At 45.5% G+C, this 26049-nt stretch overlaps 2 protein-coding genes across 7 annotated transcripts; one reads left to right on the top strand and one right to left on the bottom strand.

Annotated features, from left to right (window-relative positions):
- Positions 1 to 7592: 7592 nt before the first annotated feature.
- On the bottom strand, positions 7593 to 19308 carry ZNF75A (zinc finger protein 75a). Of its 6 annotated transcripts, none has more exons than XM_044233668.1 (9): positions 19203 to 19308; positions 16785 to 17311; positions 15470 to 15635; positions 14732 to 14823; positions 14333 to 14459; positions 13200 to 13291; positions 12557 to 12683; positions 10775 to 10885; positions 7593 to 10597 (listed from the first exon to the last, which is right to left on the bottom strand). In XM_044233668.1, exons 2-9 carry the CDS (start codon positions 17190 to 17192, stop codon positions 9918 to 9920), a joined length of 1803 nt encoding a protein of 600 aa, XP_044089603.1. In that variant the 5' UTR covers positions 17193 to 17311; positions 19203 to 19308; the 3' UTR covers positions 7593 to 9917. The 6 variants fall into 6 exon arrangements, with proteins under 6 accessions (XP_044089603.1, XP_044089601.1, XP_044089604.1 ...); XM_044233666.1 differs by lacking the exon at positions 19203 to 19308 and adding an exon at positions 18624 to 18932; XM_044233669.1 differs by lacking the exon at positions 19203 to 19308 and adding an exon at positions 18624 to 18932 and having other exon boundaries at positions 12557 to 12641.
- A 242-nt stretch (positions 19309 to 19550) lies between these two features.
- TIGD7 (tigger transposable element derived 7) lies at positions 19551 to 24634 on the top strand. Its single transcript, XM_044233424.1, has 2 exons — positions 19551 to 19742; positions 21583 to 24634. The coding sequence occupies exon 2, from the start codon at positions 22896 to 22898 to the stop codon at positions 24540 to 24542; it is 1647 nt and encodes a 548-aa protein (XP_044089359.1). The 5' UTR covers positions 19551 to 19742; positions 21583 to 22895; the 3' UTR covers positions 24543 to 24634.
- Positions 24635 to 26049: the final 1415 nt, after the last annotated feature.

The following is a 26049-nucleotide window of genomic DNA, read 5'->3' as shown; positions in this document are numbered from 1 at the left end:
ATAGATGTATTTTTAAAAGACTTTTGGGCGCCTGGGTGGTTCAGATGGTTAAGCACCTGGCTTGGTCCCAGGGTCGGGATTGAGCCCTGCATCAGTCTCCCTGCTCAGTGGGGAGGCTGCTTCTCCCTCTCCTGCTGCTCTCTCTGCTTGTGCTCTCTCACACTCTGTGTCGAATAAATAAATAAAATCTTAAAAAAAAAAAAAAAACACGGGGTGCCTGGGTGGCTCAGAAGCCTCTGCCTTCCGCTCAGGTCATGATCCCAGGGTCCTGGTCCTGGATTGAGCCCCGCATCTGGCTCTCTGCTCAGTGGGGAGCCTGCTTTCTCCTCTTTCTCTGCCTGCTTCTATGCCTACTCGTGATCTCTGTCCGTCAAATAAATAAATAAAATCTTAAAAAAAAAAAAGACTTTCTCTAGGGTATGCCATGGAGAAATAGGTTATTGGTATGCACATCTTCAGCTTTGTTAAATAATGCCAAATACTACTGGCCCTATATAAAACTTTGTGGTGTTTTGGGGCACCAGGGGGCTCAGTTGGTTAAGCATCAGTCTTTGCCTCAGGTCATGATCCCACAGTCCTGGAATCCAGCCCTGCATCAGGCTCATTGTTCAGGGGGGAGCCTGCTTCTTCCTCTCCCTCTGCTCCTGTGCTCTCTCTCAAATAAATAAATAAAATCTTAAAAATAAATAAAATTTCCTTGTGTTTGATATCATTGTCATCTCTTGGTATTGTCAGTCTTTTAAATTACTACTACTTAGAAGGAATAAAATAATATTTCATTGTATCTTTAATTTGAATCCCTGATTCCTAATGAAATCTGACATATTTTTATACACGATTAACAAAGTGTTTCTTCCAATTAGAAATTTAGACCTCAGGGCACCTGGGTGGCTCAGTGGGTTAGGCCTCTGCCTTCGGCTCGGGTCATGGTCTCAGGGTTCTGGGATTGAGCCCCGCATTGGGCTCTCTGCTCACTGGGGAGCCTGCTTCCCCTTTTCTCTCTGCCTGCTGCTCTGCCTACTTGTGTTCTGTCAAATAAATAAATAAAATCTAAAAAAAAAAAAAAGAAATTTAGACCTCAAATATTTCTCAGACTCTTTAGGAATGCTTTCACCTTCCTGGTTGTTATTTTGTTCTCTGTGTAGCTCTGAGTCTTTCCACCTTTCCCAATGGGCCCATTCTGTTTCTCCATGCTACTGCCACTCTTCCTTGTCTGCTTCTTGCTACATGCAAAGCTTGGGCACAGTACTCTTGTTTTGTTTTTCAAATAGGCTTCATTGGTGCCTAAGAAGAATGAGACTATAGCAGAGAAAACTAAAATCAAAAGCAGAGTACTCCCTTCTCACTATTGGATATGGGTTTTACAGGGGTTCCCCCACTGTCTCTTTAGTTTTGCCGGACATTATGTTTATGGCATTGGAGCATCTTCTCCTGTATTAAAATCCCTTTTTATTTTTTTATGATTTTATTTGACAGAGAAAGAGACAGCAAGAAAGGGAATATAAGCAGGGGGAGTGGGAAAGGGAAAAGCAGGCTTCCCTCTGAGCAGGGAGCCCAATGTGGGTCTCAATCCCAGGACGCCAGGATCATAACCCGAGCTGAAGGCAGATGCTTAGTGACTGAGCCACGAGGCTTTTGGGAAAGCCTCCTTTTTAAAATTTAAATTGTCTTCACTCTCCTTGTCTCAATCCCCCACTTTTCCCACCAGAAAAGCAAAAGAAGTTAATATTATACTCTGAGATGTATATTACCTTACCAATAGTAATGTGGACACTGGGTGTCCAGAAATGGGCTTCTAAATACCATTTGAGAAATGGCTGGGCTGGGGAAGGGATAAATACAAGATGGGCATTTCCTGTGGTGCCAGAAAGCACAAATTACTCAAAGAATTAGGGAAAAGTCAGAAAAAAACAAAAGTTTGAATAGGCTCCCAATGATCAAATAGCAGACAATTTAGTAATAACAGATTATAAACCACTGGATAAAATAGGAAACCTTGATTCTGTAATACAGAAATAAATGAATAAATTGACTTTCATTAGTAAGAGGGTATTTACCTAGTTTCAAATTACTTCTCCACTAAACAGTTATTAATTAGAAAACAAAGTTAAAATTGAAAAAATACAAGAAAAGCCCAGCAGATGCCACACTGAGTGATCCAAGTAATACCATTAGCAAAGGGACAAACTGAAATATACATCACCTGTCTTTGCTCAGGCTGCCATAACAAAATACCACAGAATGGGTGACTTCAACAGGCATTTATGTCCCCATGTTTCTGTAGGCTGGAAAATCAAGGATAAATATTGTGGGAAGATTCATTTTATGGTGAGAGCTCTTTCCTCACAGATGAACACTTTGTTCACACACAGAATATTCTCTGAATGGGTGTGGAGAAAACTTTCTTTTTCTTCCCCTTTTTAGAAGGTCACCAATTTTATTGGATTCGGTGCCTGCCTAACCCTAATTAACTCTTGATATTGTCAAGGCCATATCTTCAAATATAATCACACGGGGGTCTGGGGGTTCAAAGAATTTGAGGCGGGTAGATGACGCAATTTAGTCCACAGCAACACCCGATGGGATACAATGAGCAGAAGGCAACATCACTGCTGTAGTGTTCCTGTCAGACATGCAAAACTTGAATCTAGTTAAGAGGAAGAATACAGCCCAGATTGAGGGATGTTCAATAAAATTACTGGCTACTGATCTTAAGCGTCAGCACTATGAATGCCAACAAGACTGAGGAACCATTTGAGACTGACAAAGATGTGACAGGAACCTGGTTGGTTCAGTCAGAAGAGCATGCGATTTGTGATCTTGGGGTTGTTAGTTCGAGCCCCACACTGGGTGTCCAGATTATTTAAAAAGAAAATATTAAAAAACAAGAGATGACTAAATGCATGTATATATCTTAGCAAAATCTTCTTGCTATGAAAGACCTTACTGGAACAAATGGCAAAAGCTGAATGCAGTTTGAGGATTGGATATCATGAGTTAATGTTCATTTAGTAATTTTGATGACTATATTGTGGTCCCATAGAAGAATGCTCTTGTTTGGGGGAGATACTGAGATATTTGGAGGACAGTGTCAAGTCGTCGATGTACTCTCAATCAGAAGGGAAAAGTTCTTTGTATTATGCTTTCAACTTTTCTGTACCTTCTTCATTATTTCAAAAAAGACAAAAATATTTTTTGAAACAAGCCAACCTTCACAGTCAAGAGTATGTGGGTTTGACTCCCAGGCCTCCGCTATGTACTCTCAAGCAAGTTTCCTCCTGTGCGCCAATGTGCCCATCTTAAAATGGGAACAGTATAGGTTGTTGTTGAGTAGATGGGGTGATTCTGTCAAAGAGGTTAGATCACTGCCTAACACATGGGAAGGACCAGTCAAGTTAGCTACGGTGATGTAGTCAGGTAAACGACCTCTTCACCAAATGATTAATGGAGCTTGCAAGTCAGTTTGTAATTGGACCCACATGCTACAGCATAAACTCGCCAAGCCAGACTCACTCTCCAGTTCCTATTTCTCACCAACTCCTTTATTGCAACATCTCCTAATCAGGGCAATGGAATTGAAACTCAGGGCTGTGAAGACAGGAAAATTATTGACTCCCTGCATTGGCAGGTTCAAAATTTGGTCTTTTTGACTCAGGTTTTCATAGACTCCACTCCATTATGAGGCACGGTATGGTTCTAGATAGACTCTATGGTTCACATAGACTCTATGTGACATGCCCTTCAATTCATTTAAATCCACTGACCAGACTAGCGTAGCCACATGCTGGCCATCTTCCATTTACTTAGGTTCCTGAAACTGAAGATTACTCTGGTTTTTCTTTCTCATTTTTCGAAATTCCAACTGAGTAAGACGCCAAACATACTTTTTCTTCTGGAACTCTGGAAATAGAACTTCAAAGGGCTTGCCTATTTAATTGCTTCTTTCCCAGTTTTTATTTTGTGTCACTGACGAGGTACTCACTACTGGGAATGGAGTATGAACACACGTGCCATCTGCCGTTTAGGACGATCCCTGTGATCCTTTCACATACCACAGCAGTCAGCTTCCTCCCTCCTGAATGTTCATAACAGAGAAAAGCAGCCAAGACTTGCTTCTTAAAGAAAATCCCAGAGGTTGTAACTGCCCACAATTGCTCGGTTTTCTGCCGATTCCTCCCCTTAATTTCACAGTTCACAATCAGTCACTTGTGGATTAGCTACAGCATCAGGAGTTGGGTTGGCTGCCTCGGACCCTGAAAACTGGTCCTGACCTGCAAGCATTCCCCAACTGTGACTTTCTGTTCTCAGTATTCTTTACAGCCTGAGCAATATGGAAAGATGAAAATTAAAAAAAAAAAAAAGAAAGAAAGAAAGAAAAAAACCTGTAATCCTAAATTTTTGATCTTGGTAGAGATGACTAGATGTGTTTTTAATTTTTTTCTGGAAGATAGTTGACAGTGAGATTCTTTTTTTTTTTTTTTAAGATTTTATTTATTTATTTGACAGAGATCACAAGTAGGCAGAGAGGCAGGCAGAGAGAGGAAGGGAAGCAGGCTCCCTGCTGAGCAGAGAGCCCAATGTGGGGCTCAATCCCAGGATCCTGGGATCATGATCTGAGCCAAAGGCAGAGGCCTTAACCCACTGAGCCACCCAGGTGCCCCAACAGGGAGGTTCTTGAGAGCTCCGTTTGTGCCTATCTTGCTTCAAAGTTCCAAGTTCCTATTTCTTTGTTTAGAAGGATGAAGTCAGAGAAGAAGTAAAATGAAAATATCTCCAGTCCGAAAGATTAAGGTATTTTGATCAAGTTAAGATGAATCTTATCCCTGAATCTTAGGACAGGAACACTGGAGCTTGTAAAAATGAATATTGTAGAAGTGCCATTTAACTAAAAAAGATTAGAATGGAAATACAACTTCTCCTTTAAGGAGGGTAAGTAGTTATGATGCTGGCTAATGGTCGCTCACCACAATTAGAGGATGAAGGAAGCGTTTAAGCATTTTTCCTGAACTCATCCCCATAAGCCATTATTCCTTAAACTACTAACATTTAAAATATTTTTAATTTAAAAAAAATCTTTTTAAACTGAAGCAAATTTTTCCTATTTATGAATATTAAAGATCCTTCACTTTATTCTTCAAATGTTTTACACTGTTCAGTTCTTTATACACAAGATGGACAAATTCCTAGTGTGAAAATTATGATTTTGAAAATCTATCCATTGGTTTAAAAAATTTGAAAGTAAGCGTTCTTATTAAGTTTTCTCTTAAGATGCAGAGTATCCAAATACTATAAAGCTTACTGTTATTTTGCGCTCCCCCCCCCCAAGGAAGGGAGGAGGGGCTGAGAGAGATAGCCCAATGTGGAGCCCAACCCGGGATCTATCTCACAACCCCGGGATCTTGACCTGAGCTGAAATCAAGAGTCAGACACATAACCGACTGAGCCTCCCAGACATCCCATGAAGCTTCATGTTTTGTGTTAGTGCCAAGATCAGTGCAACCCCTCAGTCATCGTTCTGCTGCGGTCAAAGTGAGATCCAACTCTGACAGTCTGCCTAACTCTGAACCTCAGCTTGCTGATTCCTCTCATGAGAGATGGGGTGACTGTTTTAATGTGAAGTGCAGGTATTCTCAGATGTGGATGTGTTGGGTGGGGCACAGGAGAAAAGCCTCATGGACCCGGGGCTGCAGAAAACACTTCACAATAGCCCAGGACCACTGCCCCCTGGGGAAGTCCCACACAAAGGAAAAGTTGCACATAAGCCACATGGCAGATGACTCAAGAGTACCCCAGCCTTGCTCCCCATTGAACCCACATAAGAAACAACCGATAAAGGTGATGAGTGTGGAAGAGATTTAGGAACAATAATACGCTTTTATCCAAATGTTTTGCAAACAACCCTGGAAAAACAAAGTGTGAACAAAGGCTCAACCTTCCTACTTGAAAGCACTCCAGTCTCCATTCAGGTGAGACCCGAGAGAAGCAACCCCTTCAGCAAAGAATCCACGCTGAGCACCAAAGGGTAAAGTCCAGACAGGAAAGTTCACACACAGCCTTGACCCATTACACGAGAGTGCAACTGGCGGGGAAATGCAGACGGTGCTCAGGAAACACGTGTCTGTGGAGTGACTCGAATGAATGTTTAGAAAACCCTTTACAGACTTCAAACCTTCCCTGGTATCCCAGCTGTCCAGCTTGATTGAAAAGGCTGCTTAGCACTCCGGCTCTCAAGCTCTCCAGGGGAACTGACCACTCTTCTTGTGGTTCTAAAACCTGATAAGCCTGAGCACTTTTAGTTTGATTCCAAGCTCTCCTCCTGTCCTTCCCCTCCAGCTAAGACAGCGGATGTTCACAACATCGGCTTGAGATTCCAGAGGAGTCTGCTTAATGGTGGGGAGAACTCTGGGTCTAGCAGTCCCCACACTGTGCCACAGTGCAGGGAAGGAGTTGAGGATTTGGGGGTTACACTGGTCCCTGTTCTGTTCTCAGAACCAAGCGTGGAGCCACTGTAAGGCTGTTATCTGAACCACCTGAAACGAAGCAACTCCCGGTTTGTCCTAGAATCCTTTGGCTATAAAAGGCATTGCCAAGAACATTAATACTAACGTTTCAGGCTAAACTGAAGGTTGTGTGTTGCACTTCATCTTTAAACCAAGCCTAAACAGGGGCGCCTGGGTGGCTCTGTAGGTTAAGCGTCTAACTTCGGTTCGAGACGGTCCTGGCATCCAGCCCCACGTCGGCTCCCTGCTCGGCAGGCAGTCTGCTTCTCCCTCTGTCCCTGCCCCAGCTCATGCTTGTGCTCCCGCAATCTCTCTCTGAAATAATAAAATCTTTAAAAGAAAATAAACTGAGATAAATAGATTTTGATTCTATGTTGCTTTTTTGGTAATCTGCTCTCATCCCTGTGACAAGCCTACAGAAACTGCTTCCCATGTCCACATGTCCACCCCAAATCCCAAGCATGACTGGTGAACGTTGTACTACTGGTTCTTGGCTATGGAGACATAACCGACAGAGGCTTCTCACTCCTCAGCTGCAATTTCTTGCTCCTGCTTTCCTGCACGACCTTCCTCTAGTCCAAGAGGGCAGTCCCCTTCCTCTCCACATCAATCAGGACAAATCTGCTTCTGCCCTATGTCCTGTGTTTTCTGAGGCCAACTCACAGAAGGTGCGAGGAGGTAGTCACCATATAATTGCTAAGTCTACTACACTCGCAACAGGAATGAAAGGCAACCCCTTCCCTCTCTGTAGCCCACTATCAACAGAAACACATCTTTATGCACAAAAGCAGCAGAGCACAGAGGAACAGAGAGCAAGGGAAGGGGAACAAAGCCAGAGAGCGGTGGATGGTTGCTTTGTCCACCTGAAAAACAAACCAAGCGGGGCTTGTCTCAGGTAAAAAAATCAGTCCTTTCCTATCACCTCATCTTGTAGGCTCCTCAGTGTGCCTATCAGTGTTACATGAGCTCAGTGCAGCATCTACAGGAAGGCAGACCCCTTCTGAGGGCCAAAGTCCACAAGGACCGACCCAGAAGTTTCCAGAGCTCTAGTAGAACAGCGTCTCGACGTACGGCCAGGTTAAGCTGCGGAAACACACGACACCAACATCTCCATAGTTTAACAGAAATTTATTTCTCAGTCCTGTAAAGTCCGTCACAGGTCTGGGGGACTCTCCAGGACAACTGCTCTCCACGTGGGGGGCTCAGCACTCCAGACTATTCTGACCTTGCGGCCCGTTTCTGTAGAAAGGACACTATCGAGTTTTGCACCAACGAAGAAAGGCTTCAGCCCAGAAGTGGGGCCTCCCACAACCATCACCCACAACCGTCTCATGACCCTAACTGCAAGAGGCAGCAAACTATCACCACTCTTCTCCACACTCTTCAGGAGAATACAAGTCCTGCGAGGGCATGTCTTTGGCTCTTTTGTCCACTACTGCATTCCCAGTCTAGACCAAACAGTGCCTGGGCACCTAAGAGGCCCCCCTGAGACGGAACAAATGTAGCACCAGGAAGATGTCCACACGTGGCCTGGATGAGACAGGGTACCCAAAGCCTGAGGACGAGCCCATGGTTAACAGCTATGCAGACGAGAGCTTCAGAGCTGCCTGTGCGTAAGAAGGAAGACTTGGCATAGTTCATCTTGGGCAAGAAAACAAAATCCTGCTGAGAGCACCGGACCCACAGCTCAGGCGACTTACACTGTAATGTACTAAAGCCAAGGACCAAACCAATGGAGCATAATCACCACCAGCCGTGCTCGACTCCTCAAAGGAGCTGAAAACAGCCATAAACACAACTGCTTCCTCCCTGCAGTCAGTCTGCCCAGCACATCACTGGGGAGCAGGGGAAAGGGAAGCCAATGCGTGTTTTGGGAACCGATCAAGCCATAAGAATGTTTCAGAACTCAGTAGACACAGCACAATGTCATCCAGTCCGGCCCTGCAGGGAGAACGTGCACATCCCGCTCATCCTGCCTTTGGGCCTCCCTGACGCAGCTGACGGCCAGCAGACCCAGAGCAACAGGGTCTTGAACAAGTCCCTGCATCAGAGCCTTAACCTTATTGTTTGTGAGGTGTTCGGGAGCTCATTTAACCCCCTTCCTGACACCACCTAAAAGCTCTAACAGGAGCACATGGGAGTCACTGCTGTAGACAGTAAAAAGATCCACAGCCCACAGAGGAGTTCAGCCATCTACCGTTCACCCCCGAAGGCTGTTGTTACATGCTGTGTACAAAACAGACACAGGGAGACCCTGCCGGCTTCACACTGGTTTACAGTGTAAGACAACCAATGTGAATGCAGATTCACCCTCCTTGTCCACCACTCAGCACCAATTCCCAAACTTTGTTCCTGGGAACCCAACCTTCTGGCACGCCCAGTGAACATCCTGCCTGCAGCACAGCTCCAGTTCCTCAACATAACTCTGCCCTTGTTCTTAAAAATAAACAAAGCCAAAGGAAAAGCAAATAAAAACGTGAGAAGTTCATTCTGAACTTCCATTAATTTTCTTGTAGGACTCCAGAAAGTGCTATCTTTAATGTTTTATCATATGAGATTATAAGAAAAGGACTAGTCTCTTTTATTGCAGAAAGTTCTTCTTTACATGTACTCCATGGCTAAACATTCCAACCCGTTTCCGTATGATCTCATTAGAGATGTTTATCTTTTTCAAACACCACCAATGAGGTACAAGATAGTGCATTATTTATCTGGCAAATTCCCTAGTGCTGAAGTAAACAGTATTTCATCACAGTAAAAATGGTGCTAAAAGGATTCAAGAGCTAAAGTTCCTAAAATGTTCAAGAAGAAACTTAAGTATGTCCAACGTTGGGAACAGTGTCCAATGACAAGGGAGGGGAAGAAAATCCAACTTGGTTCTTGGAAAATTTAACAACAGAACTCATTTTTGTGTCATAGGACTCTTGAAATTGGGAAGCTTACAACCTTAAAGGCAATGATATCCAATTAATATGCAGGTTATTGCTTTTTCTTTTGGAAGACCATGCTACAAATGTTTCTACCACTGTGTTTAAAAGTGGCTGGGAATTCAATGCAAAACCAACAGTATCTACCCTCTCTGGTCACAGAGTCATGTACGCATCTCCATTTAAAGCTGAATTTGCTGTTTCATCAGGTTCAACTACAAAAATGTTTCCCTTACTGAGAATGTTCCTGCAACACCTTTCTTGCTAAGGAATTCCCCAAAGGCTACGTGTAAAAATGTAAGTAGTATAAAACTACTTACAGAGATCCCTGCAGTCAACCTTGATTCCTGTGAAACACGTTTATATCACCAAATTCTCCACTGATGAAGAATTATTCATGCCTCATAACTTCATATATTTTTCATAAATCTCAGGGTCAACCTCCACTTGGTAAACTTCTTCAGAATGAGGACACTGGACAAACGTCCATTCAGCGGTGGAGTTTCTGGTGTCTAAGAAGGCTTGACCTCCTGCTAAAGTTTCTCCTGCATACGCTACAAGTGTATGGCTGCTCGCCTGTGTGGGTTCTCCGATGTTTGATAAGGTGGGAGTTCTGACTGAATTTTTTCCCACACTCGTGACATGTAAAGGGCTTCTCTCCAGTGTGCGTTCTTTGGTGTGTATGTAAATTTGTATTTTGACTGAAGCTTTTCCCACACCAGGAACACTTGTACGGTTTTATTCCTTGGTGTGTTGTTAAGTGCTTATTAAGATCTGAACTCCATCTAAACCTCTTATCACACTGCTGACACTTATATGGTTTCTCTTCAGTGTGAATTCTTTGGTGCTTAATGAGGTCAGAGCTAACCTTGAAGCTTTTCCCACATTCCTGACATTTAAATGGCTTCTCTCCAAGACGAGCTTTTTTGTGGAGATCCATAAGTTTTAGCAGCTCTTGTTTCCATGTTGAAAGTTTCTTTCTTTTCTTCACGGGAAAATCTCTTTGCCATTTCCCCATCTTCTGTGTATCACCATGATTTTCTTTGCCTGTTGTTTTCTGGGGAACTTTCACCCGGGTCTTTTTTGATACTATGTCTCCTGGCGCTTGTATTTCTAAGTCAGAAAGACACACAGGCTGATGGCTTTCAGTGTCAGTTTTGACCTTTAACTCTGTGAGAATAAACATAACAATCAGCCAACTGTATGGCAAAGCAAAACTACAGGAATGGAGAGAAAAATCCAAAGATTACTGACTTACAAAATACAGATAAGCAGAATTTTAAATGTTAAGTCCCCGCAAAGGTTGCTATCAAAGGCACATTTGCCCACTTCCCATGGTATACTTACCTGAAGGCAGCTCTCCAGGACTGTTCTTGAATTCCAAGGACCCTTGAACCCATGGCTCTTCCCCATGCTCTAGGTAGGAGATCACTTTAGGTTTGGGGAGCACAAATAAGGCTGTGAAATGGAAAAAAGGACGTCAAGGACTGGCAACTCAACAACTGCCCACAACTCCATACTATTTCAGGAAGGGCCAAGGAGAGTTTACAGTGTGCTACCCAAATGGTCAAGTGAGTAGACTCCCCTGTCTGCTTTCAGGTTTTATCCTATAATGCATTTGTGGATGGAAACACAACATGGAGACTGAGAAATAAACCTAAGCTTGACGCATGGAGAGGATAAAGGGCAGGGAGTCCCTCTACAGTGCCCTCTTCTGTCACCAAGATGACCCCATATTTGAACAAGGTTGAACCAAACCCCAGAATCTGCAGGGAATGCAGTTACTCCTATTAGTTCCTTAGGATGAACCCAAGTCTAGCAGAGCGAGGTCAAGGTCAGTGAGCCGCAGGTCTAATGCAGCAGTGATTTCTATCCTAATAATTGTAACTTTTTACTTAGCTCTTCAGCACCACACACTGGACTAGAAAGGATTTCTTACACTGCTTAAGTCACTGGTTCTTGTCCAGGTGGAAGAAACAGACCAGAATCACTTAACGAAACTTTTCTAAATATACGTCGCTAAGTTGAGAAAGTATTCATCTCTCATTCCATTGGCAATGTACTGACTAGCTATAATGTGCCAGAAACTCTCTTTGGGCTAATGGTATAGTGGTGATTAAGCCAAAGCACCCTGATCTCATGGGAGTTCACCTTCTGGTGGGAGAAGGAGACAACCCAACAGCAATAAATGAAGTTGTCAGCACACAGTAAATATTCTGTAGAAAACTAAAGCAGGACAACCCAGCATTTTAAGATTCTGCTTCTCTGAAGCTTCTTCGGAGGAGATAGTAGGGAAGGCCTCTTTGAAAAACTGGAATTGCAGCAGGAATGTAGAAGTGAGTTTTGCCATGGGGCAGAAAAGTGCGCCAGGCAGAGGAAAGGGGAAAGTAGAAACAACCATGGCAATTTCAAGAAACAGAAAGACCAGCAAGGCTCAAGGGGACTGAGCAAGGGCACAAATGGCAGCAGGTGAGGGCAGGAAGGGGAGTGGGGTCAGATCCCGGAGGACCTGAAGCACTTCAGGAAGGTGCGGACTTTATTCAGAATGTGGTGAGAATTCACCATAAGGTTTACAATGGGAAATGTCATGATTTGACCAGGTTTTTAAAAGATTCCAGCTGCTCTGTGGAAAAGAGTGTGCAACAGCAAGAGGCAGGGCCACCGGTCAGAAAGTGCCCAGGTCAGGCTGTTACACACGCTGCCGGCTTAAGCCAGGATGCTAACAGCACTGGGAAATGAGGCATGGCTGCGCTTGGGCTACACTGTGATGGAGCCTGAAGGACAGTGACGCATTAGCACGCGGTATGAGGGCGAGATCACAGTAAAGGATGACCGCATGTTCCTTCCTCGTAGCTGCTGGGTGAATGCTCTTGACTGAGAAGAGAGATCCATAGAAACGGATTTCGGGAAGGAGAAAAAATAAATCAAGACATCCACATAGCACACGGAGTGAGCACCTGGACAAAGCTAACCAAGGGACCTGGATACACCTTTCCCCTGTCCACACACCACCTAGTTGAAAAACAAGCCATTATCAGAACACAGCCTCTCAGGGGAGTACCTTCCCAGTAAGCAGAGAACATGACAGATTACTCAACTTCTACCCAATGGGAGAGGGAGGGTCTTTACCTAGAGAGATGAGAGTCTCATAGTTTTCCCGCATTACATCATTGTAGAGGGCCTTCTGAGTGGGATCCAGTAACTCCCATTCCTCCTGGGAAAAATACATGGCCACTTCTTCAAATGTCAACAAGCTCTAAAGAAGACAATGGGCTTCAGCTCAATACTTGCACTACAGAAGTTCTGGCCCATAAACTACATGGCAGGCCAGGTTGAATGAATTAATAGCAGATAATTTTATTTATTTATTTTTATTTATTTATTTATTTATTTATTTTTAAAGATTTTATTTATTTATTTGTCAGAGAGAGAGGGTGAGAGAGCGAGCACAGGCAGACAGAGAGGCAGGCAGAGGCAGAGGGAGAAGCAGGCTCCCTGCCAAGCAAGGAGCCCGATGTGGGACTCGATCCCAGGACGCTGGGATCATGACCTGAGCCGAAGGCAGCTGCTTAACCAACTGAGCCACCCAGGCGTCCCATAGCAGATAATTTTTTACGTGAGAAGAGAAAGGAAGAAGGGAGAAGAATCAGCAGCAGAGTAGGAGATGCCTAGTTCCTAGAGAGAACATTGGCACACGTGAGCACCTGCTGGGCAGGGTGGCTCCTGGGCAACAGGGAAAGGCAGCCCTCAACAGCTGGATCGCACAGCTCACCTGGGACTCAGGCAAGACGAGCTGAGGTGCCACTGTCCAGTCTTTGGTGATTATCTGCTCAGGAAAGGCTAGGATCTGGTGAGCAGGCACAGCTGTGGGTGGAAAAGAGCCAGAGGAAATTTCTCTTGCTACTGATTACAAACATCCTTAGCTTATTTCTAAAGTACAGATAACCCTGATTCTTTCAGGAGAAATGAACACTTTGAAATCTGCTACATGTTACCAAGAAGTGGCCTTCTCATCTTAAAGAGGAATCCAGCATCTACCAGCCTCTACAACAGGTTCCACAGTTCAGTCTTTGGTTTCATGAGTGAAAGCCATAAAAGGAAATGTGTTTTTTCCCTCATGTATTCCTCAAAGTTGGGCAAAATTAGAAGTGTTTAAAATTGCAGAATTCTGCCCAGTGTGCCAAGGATGTGCCTCAAGAAACAGCAATATCCTGTGACTAAGGAGCACTGAACAAGGGCACAAGTAGCAGATGAACAGGGGCCAGATCTTGGATGATCCTGTGTACCTCGATGAGGAATTTGGATTTTATTCTGAATAAGTGAGAAGTCCCTGTAAGATTTTGGAAAGGATGACATCATGGTCAAATCAGGGTTTTCAAAAACCTTGGCTGCTGCATGGAAAGCAGACTGTGGCCAGCTTAGAGTGGTGGCAGAAGGTGCTAGTTAGAAAGTACTGAGGTGGGCCTGATGACACACTCTTCTGTTAGACCAACATGCTAACAATTCAAGAGGATGAGACATGGTTGGACTCAGGCTATACGGTGAATGTAGCCAAGAGAAGATTAGGAGTGGGGTAGGAGAGCATGATCAGAGTAAAGAATGACTGCAAATTATCTGACCTGATACATTGGGCGAGTGGTTCTGCTCATGGAGATGGGAAAAGTAAAAGTAAAGATCTGGAGCAGGGGGGAGGGAGGGATCAAGATTTTCAGTGTAAAGAATGACCTTGTGCACTTGAACAAAGCTCTCAGGTGATCTGGATACAGCTTTCCCCTGTCCACACACCATTTGGTTGAAAAACAACCCGTTATTGGAACACAGCCTCTCAGAGGAGTACATTCCCAGTTAGCAGAGAACATGACAGATTATTCAACTTCTACCCAATGGGAGAGGGAGGGTCTTTACCTAGAGAGATGACAGTCTCATAGTTTTCCCGCATTACATCATTGTAGAGGGCCTTCTGAGTGGGATCCAGTAACTCCCATTCCTCTTGGGAAAAATACATGGCCACTTCTTCAAATATCAACAAGCTCTAAAGAAGACAATGGGCTTCAGCTCAGTACTTGCACTACAGAAGCAGCCCTACCGCCTGGCCCATGGTCAACCTGGTCACTCAAGGAATTAATAGCACATTTTTTTTAAAGTGAAAAGGCAAAAAAGGAAAGAAGCAAGGGATCATCAACAGCCTAGGAGGTGCCCAGTTTCCCAGGGAGAACACTGGGGCTAACATGCCTGTGAGCTGGGCAGGGTGGGTCCTGGGCAGCAGGGAAAGGCAGCCCTCAACAGCTGGATCGCACAGCTCACCTGGGACTCAGGCAAGACGAGCTCGGGTGCCACTGTCCAGTCTTTAGTGTTTGTCCGCCCAGGAAAGGCTAGGATCTGGTGAGCAGGCACAGCTGTTAAGTGGAAAAGAACCAGAGGAAATCGCTCTCACTTCTGTCTGTAAACATCCTTAGCTCATTTCTAAAATACAGATGATCCCAGTTCTTTTGGTAGATTCGGGACACCCTTACAAGTGTGTGTGGTTCCCTGAAATGGGTCTTATCATCATACACAAGAGCCAAGTACCTACTGGTCAGAAGAATAGGCTCCCCAGTTTTCATGAGTGAATAAATGAAAGACAAACTTATTTTCTTCTCATGATGTAAATTGTTCTAAAGCAAAAATTGAATGGATTCAAAGATGAAGTACTCAAGTTATCCAGTGTACAAGAGGAGATGTAGTTGGGTTTTTGTTTTTAATCATTTATTATTTTTCTCCTGGTACAGAATTGTGTTCACATTCTGCTAGTGCTTTCTAAGGAACAGAGCTCATGGGGTTATTACCAGGGTTTTGTAAGCAGAACTTTCCTGTACCCTAGGCCAACACCCGGCTTCATCCACAGCTGGTGCTCTACTGCCACGTAGGGGACATCATAATTGCTAACATGGCTGTGTCAGCCCATCCACATGGCCAGGCACCCAGAAAATGCTCACAGTGTTCTGGCTGAACAAATTTCTCTAACAGATCCCAACAGAAGGGAATTATCATGATGTGCCTTACCCAGCTCACATACAGGCTCAGTTCCTGTAGGAGTACTCCTGCTCAGCTGTTCTTGCAGACCCTGGTATGTTTTCCAGAATTCTTCATCCTGGGCTATGCCCACTGGCTGAGATTCTGCTGTTTCTCCCAAAAGCACTGCCTCCTTTCCCAGATCTTGGACTGCAACCTGGAAATAATCCCAATCTGTGTCACCACAAAAATTACTTTTGGTTTTGGGGTTGGTTGTAAAAGGAGGAAAAAGTGAACAGTCCAGACGGTGGCAAGTGTGTCACACTGAAGGAAATGACAAAAAGACTTAAAGAATTATCAGGCCACCACCTTTCCACAGAGAGCTACCCACAAAGTGTTGAAATATTAGGATAAAAGGCGGGGGGGGAATGTGGCTACTCCTACTCCTCTGACACAGCGGGCCCGACCCCTCTGCATACAGACCAACTAAGATCACTAGCAAGACTACACAGGCCACCTGTTCTCATGCTACTTTTGACAGGATTTCTCTCTTGACTTAGATCCCTCCTTAGTGTTTGTCTTCTCAATTTCTCAAAAGATTAAAGAATTGAATAAATGCAGTTGTCTCCTCAACCATATTATCCACCATGGCCAGGGAACGTTTTCACAGAACACAGATGAAATGGAAGAAAGGGGAAGAAAGTCTGCTCCAACCTACCTCCAAAAAATTTTGGCATTACACATATGCCTGCATTGTTTCTTTCCAGCAGGCCTGAAGCCAGCTGGCTCTGCTACCTGGCTAAGGACAAACTCCCCGCTAACCAGAAGAGCCAAGGACGAACCATTGAGAGCGCCATGGAGGCTCACACCTATGAGTCAGACGACACTATCCCTCAATATCTTTCTTCTCTCCGCTACTCTGCCAAGATTTTCAAAGCTGTTTCCCTTTATTCTGCCTATTTTTCTCTCCCTTTGCATTCTTCTCCCATTATTAGGGTTTTCCTTCTCTTTACTGTCTCTGCTCAACCTGCATTTTAAGTGTTCTCCCTTTTTCAAGTCCTCCTTTCCCTCTCCAACCCCTTACTGCCTTTTATTCATTTGGAGCTCAAAACCCCTGTCCTTGTACAATCCAAAGTAGGCTACTACCCTCAATTCAGTCTGGCTCTAAGGAGCACAAAAGGAATCTTTCTCTGCCAAGGGTCTGCGAGACCTGTGGACTACTGCTAAGTCTGTGGTTTTTGGTCCTGCCTTAAATGTCCTCCAAAACATGAACAGTGACCGAGTTGACCTTATTTCTCAATTAACTGGCCCACCATGTCTGCCTTCATTCTATTTCACTGCACGTATCCGGAATCTTCCTTCTCACCCTATTCCTCGAGTGACCAGATTCCCTCTGCAAGTGCTCTACCAGGGCCACAGCCTCCTCAATGCTCTGTAGATGGTCCTTCCTTATCCGGCTCTGGGTGTCCCTGGGTAGAATGGTCACAAACTGTTCTAGCACAAGCAGTTCCAAGATCTGGTCTTTTGAGTGGAGCTCTGGCCTGAGCCACTGACGGCATAATTCCTGAAGTTGTCCAACAATTTCACGGGGTCCTGCTGCTTCATGATAGCAGAAATTCCGGAAGTGCTGGCGACAGCTTTCAGGACTGGGATTGTCCATTTGTGCAGTACATTTCTTACTGTGACTGGAACTCCCTATCACAGGCCCCTTGCTTTCTGACAGAACTTTGATCTGAGGGTTCAAACAGTCAGCCACCTTCAGATCTACCATCATTATTTTGCTGCAGGAACAGTTTTCTTCTTTTCTTGGACACCCCAGCAGCACAACCTTCACAAAGTAAGACCTGGTCAGCTCAGGAACAAAATCAGTAAAATGATCTTCTTCCTAAAACACTGAGAGCAGAAAAAAAGTGCGCATCAATAAGAAAGTCCTATGAACTTTACTATGCACTACTCCTAACAGGAGAAAAATGATGAAAAAAATCTGCCTTCCTTTTTTTTTTTTTTTTTAAGATTTTATTTTATTTGACAGAGATTACAAATAGTCAGAGAGGCAGGCAGAGAGAGGAAGCGAAGCAGGCTGCCTGTTAAGCAGAGACTGACGCGGGGCTCGATCCCAGGACTCTGGGATCATGACCAGAGCCCAAGGCAGAGGCTTTAACCCACTGAGACACCCAGGTGCCCTTTTCTTTTCTTTTCTTTTCTTTTTTTAAGATTTTTCTTATTTGAGTGAGAGAGAGAAAGAGCCAGCAGGGGGAAGGACAGAGGGAGCAGCATACGCTCTGATAAAAAGGGAGCCTGACATGGGGCTCCATCTCAGAAGCCCCAGATCACAACCTGAGCCAAATGCTGCCATATAACCCACTCAGCCACCAAGGGGCACGTCCTTTCCTTTTAAAGAATCCACTGCCAGACCCTTTCTTCTTCGATTATCCACTTGAAATAATGCACAGCTCATTGATAGACAAATACCCACTGAGGACTTGGTCTTTCTTTGCAAAAGTAATGATTCAAGGGGCGCCTGGGTGGCTCAGTGGGTTAAGCCGCTGCCTTCGGCTCAGGTCATGATCTCAGGATCCTGGGATCGAGTCCCACATCCGGCTCTCTGCTCAGCAGGAAGCCTGCTTCCTCCTCTCTCTCTCTCTCTGCCTGACTACTTGTGATCTCTCTCTGTCAAATAAATAAATAAAATCTTTAAAAAAAAAAAAGTAATGATTCAAGAAAGGTTAGCAGTGAGACCATTTACACCCTCTGGCTGCAAGAGGCATGGGGATTCTCCAAAGACTTCACTGTTGTGCTTCCCACCCCAGCTACCCCACGCCAAGGAAGGATCAGGGGAATATTCTGAGTTCCTTTAAATGTGAACGTGTCATCCCAGTCTTCTGTCTCTAGCAAGGGGGTCCAACTTCTCTGACCCTTCATCCTCTTGTGAAGACGAAACCCTCAGTGCGTGGAACATTCCAGATTCTCCATTCCACTCTACGGATACTGGCAGGACAGCTGGGACACAAAAGTGACACCAGACGAGGAGGAAAGTAATGAGGGGAAAAGCAGTTCTAGTCTAAGACAGCAAACCCGGGTTCAGTAACTAGATGCTCCACACTCGTTTGACACTTCCCCCCAAGCACCATCAAGGGCACCGTGCACAAGATCCAGTCCTGTGTTTTTAAACCTCTTTCCTTGACCCAGAAAAATCACAGCTGACCTTGGCTTACAAAACGCTTATCCAAAGGCCAAGCCGCAAAGGACGAGAGAAGGGGAGTTGGTGCTGTCGACGGTGAGCCTTCGGCCCACCTTCCCTCTCTTCGACGTTCATTTAGACCTCGAGGCGAGAATGAGCCGAGTCGCGGGATCTCGCCTTCCCTGGCCTGAGGCCGCACGAACGGCTCCCAACGTCGGCCAGGACGCCACAATGTTCTCAAATGGCCGGCGGCCGGCTGCCCGGCGAGCTCAGCGTGCACCCGGACGCTTGTCGCGCTTCGGCACCAGCAGAGGCTGACATCTCTGAAGCTGCACCGCCCGGGTCCCCGGCCCGCGGAAAATCCGTCAGCGAGTCGGGAAGCTGGCCGCCGCGGCCCCGACGCCGTCTCCGCAAAGGCGGACAGCAGAACGGTGGAGCCCGACGGCGAGGCTCCCCGAAACGGTCCGGCCGTCAGCCTGCGGCCTCCCGGCCCGAAACCACCGCCGCCCACGGACAACGGCAGCCTCGTCTCCGCCACCGCGCAGCGGCCGGGGATCCTCGGGAGCTCCGGGGCCCACGCCGCTCCCCCTGCCACCCGCTCACCTGCAGGCCGCCGCCCTCCGCCCAGCGCTACTCGCAGGCGGGCCCCGCCACGCGCACGACCCGTCTCAATAACCGCTGTCAGACCCGCGTCCCCGCTCGGGTCCCATCCGACACTGCGCTCGGGCAGGAAGCGGACTGACGCCCTTCCGGGGAGGGGCTTCGAGCTGCCGCGCCGCGGGCCCCACCCTCGCGGAGGAAACCCGCTTTCCTTCCAATGCCGCCCTGGCGGTCGGAAAGAGTTAATGCTACCGACTGTCCCGTTCCCGACGCGGCCTAGAGGGGCCTCCACGTAGCTCGGCGAGCGGCTGTCGCCGCCTCGTGTCCCGCACCGGAAGGCACTGCGCGTCCGGCTAGTGACTGCGTGGCCTTTGGGCGGCGCCGGTACTCGGAGCCCAGCCCAGAGAGGGTGGCCGCCCCTGCGCACGCGGGGCTCTCGTCCTTCTCCGGGCTTTCGTCCAGGTCAGGATCGGCGGCCCCCGAGGGCTTGTTCCCCTCCTCTGGGTCGCGTGTCCCTCACAACGATCACGTTTTTCTCGTGAGGTAGGTTCCAGCCGGTGTGACGGGTTCTATCTGTAGTGTCCTTGGCAGGGACAGGGAGCCGCGTCTTGGCCCGGGTCCCACGAGCGACGGGCGGCGGACCCTAGTACGGGATTTAGGTCCCCTGCAGTCTTGGCTCCCGCTCCGTGAACGATGGCATGCTCCCTGGATGATGAGAACCCCCTTTCCATCTTGTGTCCCCTGCAGTCTCTGCCAGAGTTTGTGAACCCTACTTCTCAGGATCCGGGCATTTCGGGTTGTCGGTGTCTCTAATCACCAGGACTCTGCCAGCGTCAGCCTTCGCCAGGCAACAGCTTACTTATTAGGTCCACTACGTGCAGCCAGGGCCGGAGGGCACAGGGCAGTCTTTGCTGCAAGGAATCTGGCTAAAGGACTGGGGCACTTACCGTCGGGAGTACGGAGGCTAGGAAGAGGGGAGGCCTTGGCTGAGCGAGGCGGGAGGTCGAGGAAGTGAAGGTTGCCTTATGGTTGGGAAAATGGTAAAAGACCTTGAACCTGATCTGTCCGCTCCATGGAGTGGGGCCACATCCACGCAGAGGGAAAGCCGGGAAAGACTGGGGTATGATCCATCATACGTGTTCACTAAGTGTGATCGGGCTACATTTGGAGGGAGGCTCAACAGTGAGAAAATAAGTTCTTGTAGCCCTCTCACCGGGTGCCTCCCATGGTGGTGAAGAGACTGCATTTTTAATAAAGTAGATCCTGGAGCATCGCTGGAGACTTTTTCCCAGGGCAGTTCATCTAGAAGTAGGAGGAAGGTGGGAATGAAAATGGGAGACCAGTACCGGGCCACTATATTGCTTTTGCTTTTACGTAGAATTCTGTTGTATTGATCCCTTCTCAGTGAGAGCAAAGGGTTAAACACGGGAGATGAGAAGAAGCGTCTGCGTAGGTCACTTGCACAGGTTTCAGAGCAGGCTCATTTCCTAGGAATCTGCGTCAGGCTGAGACTTAGTTTCTTCAGAAGCAATTCTTTCCAGGGTGCAGTAGTGCTCTTAGCATTGAGATCCTCACCATCGGGCCCACGGCTGAGCATATGCTGGGAACTTACTAAAGCGAATAAATGAAGTTCTGCCAGTGGTGCCCTTGCAGGGTACTGGCGGGCCTGATTCATAACCTGGGTGTGGAGGTGGTTGGGGGAGGAAAAGTGGGAAAAGACACCCCGTGAAAGCAAGAAGGCAGCGCAAACTGGGGAACCATGAAAGAGGACCAGTAATGATTTTTATAGACTGAAGCCTGTGCCAGGGTCCCTTTCCCTGGCTGTGGAGCCCACCAACATCCCACCAGACTCCTTTTGAAATCATGTTCCCCTGCCTGGGCACTGCCTGAAAAATGATGAACGTACAGCTGGGAAGCGATGACAGCAAAGACCTGCACTTTGTCCCCAGATACCATACAACGGCTGTACTGGGCTGAATGGTTTTGCCGTATGACTGGCTACAGTTAATAATGCTGCTCCTGACCAATTCTTTTTTCTTTTTCCATGTATATTACTTATCGTTGATTAATTCCCTTAGTTATGCTGCCTTTTAGTAACTTGCTTGAATCTTAGTCTATATTTGCTCCATACCCTATTCACGACCATACTCTTTCATGATCCTCTTAGTGTTCTACAGACCGGTTAGCATTTCTAGCAATAATTACAGAGGAAAACTAGCAGCTTGAACTCTTTTGGGTTTCTAGAGGAGAAGCTTGTGACAATTCTTGGTAGTTGAGGAATGAATGATAGCCAATCAAGCTCTGCAGTATAGGAGAGGAAAAAAAATAAGTGAAATGCCAATCATTTTCCTTATTTTTCTGACATACTTTTCTTTCTTCATAGCATCTGAAATGGATAAAAGTTGCAGTTTTTGTTACTTCTCGTGAGTTTGTGTGTCTGGAATGAAGACAATAAAATTAATCTAGAGTAGGACATTTGGAAGGACATGGAATGGCATTGGGTATCCCCAGGAGGATCTGCAAGGAATATCTGAGGAATATCAGACACTGGTGACAAATCTTTTGAATTTCTTCAAGCAGGAGAAAAGTATTATTAAGCAACATCTACAGTGAAGAGAAATGGAATAAAATTTCAAATATATTGAATCTGTTACTTGACATCCTAATGTAAATTGAGAACAAAAAAATGAAAAGTCAAATTTTTTGAAGAATGTTAGCAGTGATCAAATATTTTTAAAACTTTTGAACTTATCTGAGAACTTCCAGGACTCCAAAACTTGATAATTCCAAAATTTGGAAAAGCTTCAGTGAAAAATAACTCTTGAGAATATACCAGATGTACTCAGGCAAGAAGCTCTAAGAGTGGGAAAGTGCCACTAACAGGTTTTTACATACTTCGAGTTTACCTAGGTAAACACAAGAAGTTAAAGCTTGGTCTTTGAGAATGCTACATCAAACGTAATAACTGTGAGATTTCTTCACATGGACAACAGAACCTACTAACTTTCTTTCTCAGTAAACATACTTAACAACTGTTCAGGAATGCCAGCTCCCCGGACATCCCAACGTCAGGATAGCTTGGACTCCGTATCCGGGTGGACGGCCTGCTGCCCTGTGAATACTGCTTACAGAGCAGCGAGAGCACCATTTTTTTTTCTGGCAGTGAGGTGAAATCAGGTCATTTGGGAGGGGGAGAAGCCACGCTGCTTCTCTGAAACACAGGATTACTCTGTCTGTGCCTTTGAGGCTCTCACACTCCCTTCTCAAGCACTACTTTTTATGTAGACTTAGCTCACCTGGGTTTCTTCCTGTGGACACATCTCCCCTCTGCTCCTGCTGTCTGTGTCTGCGTGGAGTTAGGGAGAGCAGGTATTCCTGTCATTCCTGACTAGAGCTGCTGGAGCTGTCAAGAGAGGAGGAGGAAGATGGGGTTGCGAGAACCGATCATCCTTATCTTGTCGGAGCAAAGGCTAGAAAGGCTTTGACAGTGGCGGCTTTCTGAGTGCATAAGCCTTTCATCTGTAGACTCGCACTTGTGTCATGAGTCTTTATCCCTTTTAGCCCAATACCCTTCTGTACAAATGCCTGTGCCTTTTGGAGCTTTAAGCTAGTTTTTTGTATTGCTTTTAACTTTTCCCAATTCAGTAAGGGTTTTCCCTCTTTTTCTCCTGTTGGTTGTCTGAAACCCAATTCAGTATGAATAAAAGAGGGAAATATACAACATTGAATTTGGAGGAGAAAATGAAGGTTCTCAGTAGGATTGAAGCTGGACGGTCTCTGAAAAGTGTAATGGATGAATTTGGAATCAGTAAATCAACATTTTATGACATTAAGAAGAATAAGAAATTGATTTTGGACTTTGTACTGAAGCAGGACATGCCTTTGGTAGGGGCTGAGAAGAGAAAGAGGACAACGGGAGCCAAATACGGAGATGTGGATGACGCAGTGTACATGTGGTACCAGCAGAAACGCTCAGCCGGCGTCCCCGTAAGGGGTGTGGAGCTTCAGGCCGCTGCAGAGAGGTTTGCACAGTGTTTCGGGCGAACCAACTTTAAAGCTAGCACTGGTTGGCTTTTTAGATTTCGAAACAGGCACGCCATTGGGAATCGAAAAATATGTGGAGAACAAGTCCTAAGTTCAGCTTCAGAAAATATTGAGCCCTTTCGACAAAAACTGTACATGCTTATCAAAGAGGAGAAACTGAGTCTAGCTCAGCTGTACAGTGGGGATGAGACTGACCTCTTTTGGAAGTCAATGCCAGAAAACATTCAGGCAAGCAGGAAAGAGATCTGCCTGCCTGGGAGGAAAATAAACAAAGAACGGTTGTCTGCGCTCTTATGTGCAAATGCAGATGGAACTCATAAACTAAAGTCAGTCATTATCGGAAAATCAAAGCTGCCCCGAAGTGTGAAAGAGGACACAGGTACAATACCTGTGATTTATAAGCCTAGTAAAGATGTTTGGTTCACCAGAGAATTGTTTTCAGAATGGTTCTTTCAAAACTTTGTTCCTGAGGTCAGGCATTTTCAGCTTAATGTTTTAGGATTCCATGAAGAGGACGTCAGGGCCTTGTTACTTCTGGACAGTTCTCCAGTTCACCCTTCTGCCGAATCACTCTCCAGTGAGGACGGTCAAATAAAATGCATGTTCTTTCCCCGTAACACTTCGACCCTGATTCAGCCAATGAATCAAGGTGTGATCTTGAGCTGCAAACGACTTTATAGGTGGAAGCAACTTGAAGAGAGTCTTGTCATTTTTGAAGAAAGTGATGATGAGCAAGATAAAGGAGAAAAGGGAGCTTCCAAGATTAAAATCTACAACATAAAAAGTGCAATTTTTAACTGGGCAAAGAGTTGGGATGAAGTGAAACAAATAACCATAGCAAATGCATGGGAAAATCTTCTTTACAAAAAGGAACCTGAATATAATCTTCGAGGCTTAGAAGATGGAGATTATAGAGAAATCCTTGAGAAGTGTGGGGAGTTGGAAACCACGCTGGCGGATGACAGGGTGTGGTTCAATGGGGATGATGAAGAGAAGGGTAGCCTCGAAAAAACAAAAAGTGGAATTACAAAGGAAGTTGTTCAGAAACGAGGAGGAGCAGAAGAGCAGACTGCTGAATTTCAGTTATCTGATGTCAGAGAGAGTCTGGACTACCTACTTGACTTTGTTGATGCCACACCTGAGTTTCAGAGGTTCCATTTCACGCTGAAAGAGATGCAACAAGAAATAATAAAAAAACAGTTCCAGAGTAGAATCCATTCTCGAACTGGTAGTTTTTTGAAACCTAGGCCTCATGTTATGAAGGATTCCTTCAATATGCCTTCAACTTCTAGTAATTAGATCTTGTATTCACAGATTTCTGTAGTTATATATGATGCAGACCTGTTGTGAATTGTCATTGTTTTTATCAGCTGACCTCATTTTGCATAGCACTGCCCATTTATATATTGTTTCTAAAACATACAATTTAAAAATAAATTTGTCTCTTTAAAGTATAAAAACATTGATTAATCCATTTTTGTTTCCATTTTAGACAATGATCTGAATAATGAGTTATTGTCCCAGATTATCTAAGGTGGAATGGATGTTGGAAGAGCATTACATTCTATCTCAGAGCATATAACAAGAAGCTATATGCTGACTAGTTATTTTTGAAAAAATTTTTTAAAACTATATAAAAAATAAAGATAAGAATAGATTTGGTTTTTAGTTTAATTGTGTGACATTCTCTGGTTTCTTAACTCTGTACCACCTACTGCCCCCCCCTTATTGTGCAAGTAACATGCTGATTATAGAAGTTATATATTAAAAAGATGAAAGGCACCCAACATCTATCGGCCAATGATAGTTTAACAAATTGGTATGTTTTATATATTTAAAAAACAGGGAGGGGCACCTGGGTGGCTCAGTGGGTTAAAGCCTCTGCCTTCAGCTCAGGTCAGGGTCCAAGGATGCAGCCTCACATGAGGCTCTCTGCTCAGCGGGGAGCCTGCTTCCTGCCCCGCCCCCGCCCCCGCCTCCGCCCCCCACCCCTGGCCTGCCTCTCTGCCTACTTGTGATCTCTGTCAAATAAATAAAATCTTAAAAAAAACAACAACCCCAAAACAGGCAGATTACTTGGTAAATACAACTTTTTATATCTTATTGTCTTAACGTGCTTTAGACCTTAGCATTAATAAAACATTAGGATTTTTTTTTAAGATTTTATTTATTTATTTGACAGAGAGAGATCACAAGTAGGCAGAGAGCCAGGCAGAGAGAGAGGAAGGGAAGCAGGCTCCCTGCTGAGCAGAGAGCCCGATGCGGGACTCAATCCCAGGTCCCCGAGATCATGACCTGAGCCAAAGGCAGTGGCTCAATCCACTGAGCCACCCAGGAGCCCACATTAGGATTTTTTTAAGCCTAGAGTAGAACGGACTGTGGAAGAAGTTGATGGGTATGTCAGCTGAGTTTACTGGACAGCTCTCTAGTTTAATCTTTTAATCTTCATCATTGCATCAAACGCTCCCACCCCCCACCCCGCCATGGGTAATACATTTCCAGAGTAAATGACAGGCAGTCATAGCCTTTTGAAAAGTATTCACTTATTCAGGAAGCTTCACGTTGCCTTTCCGTGCTAGGTACCAAGAATGGTGTTGGGCATTTGGACCTGAATTAAATAGAAAACAAATAGAACAAACCACCATTCAATGTGTAAGTGCTAGATGAGTGTGGAGAGGGCTTTGGGTGTGTTTGGGTAGCAGGGGAAGTACCTAAGAGGGTCAAGTGTGACTTCTGAGCCGAGCTTTATTTATTTATTTTAAGATTTTATGTATTTATTTGACAGAGAGAAATCACAAGTAGATGG

The sequence above is a fragment of the Neovison vison genome, chromosome 14 (assembly GCF_020171115.1).
Source record: "Neovison vison isolate M4711 chromosome 14, ASM_NN_V1, whole genome shotgun sequence".
In the NCBI taxonomy this organism is placed as follows: Eukaryota; Metazoa; Chordata; class Mammalia; order Carnivora; family Mustelidae; genus Neogale; species Neogale vison.
This window is presented reverse-complemented; position numbering and strand designations above follow the sequence as displayed.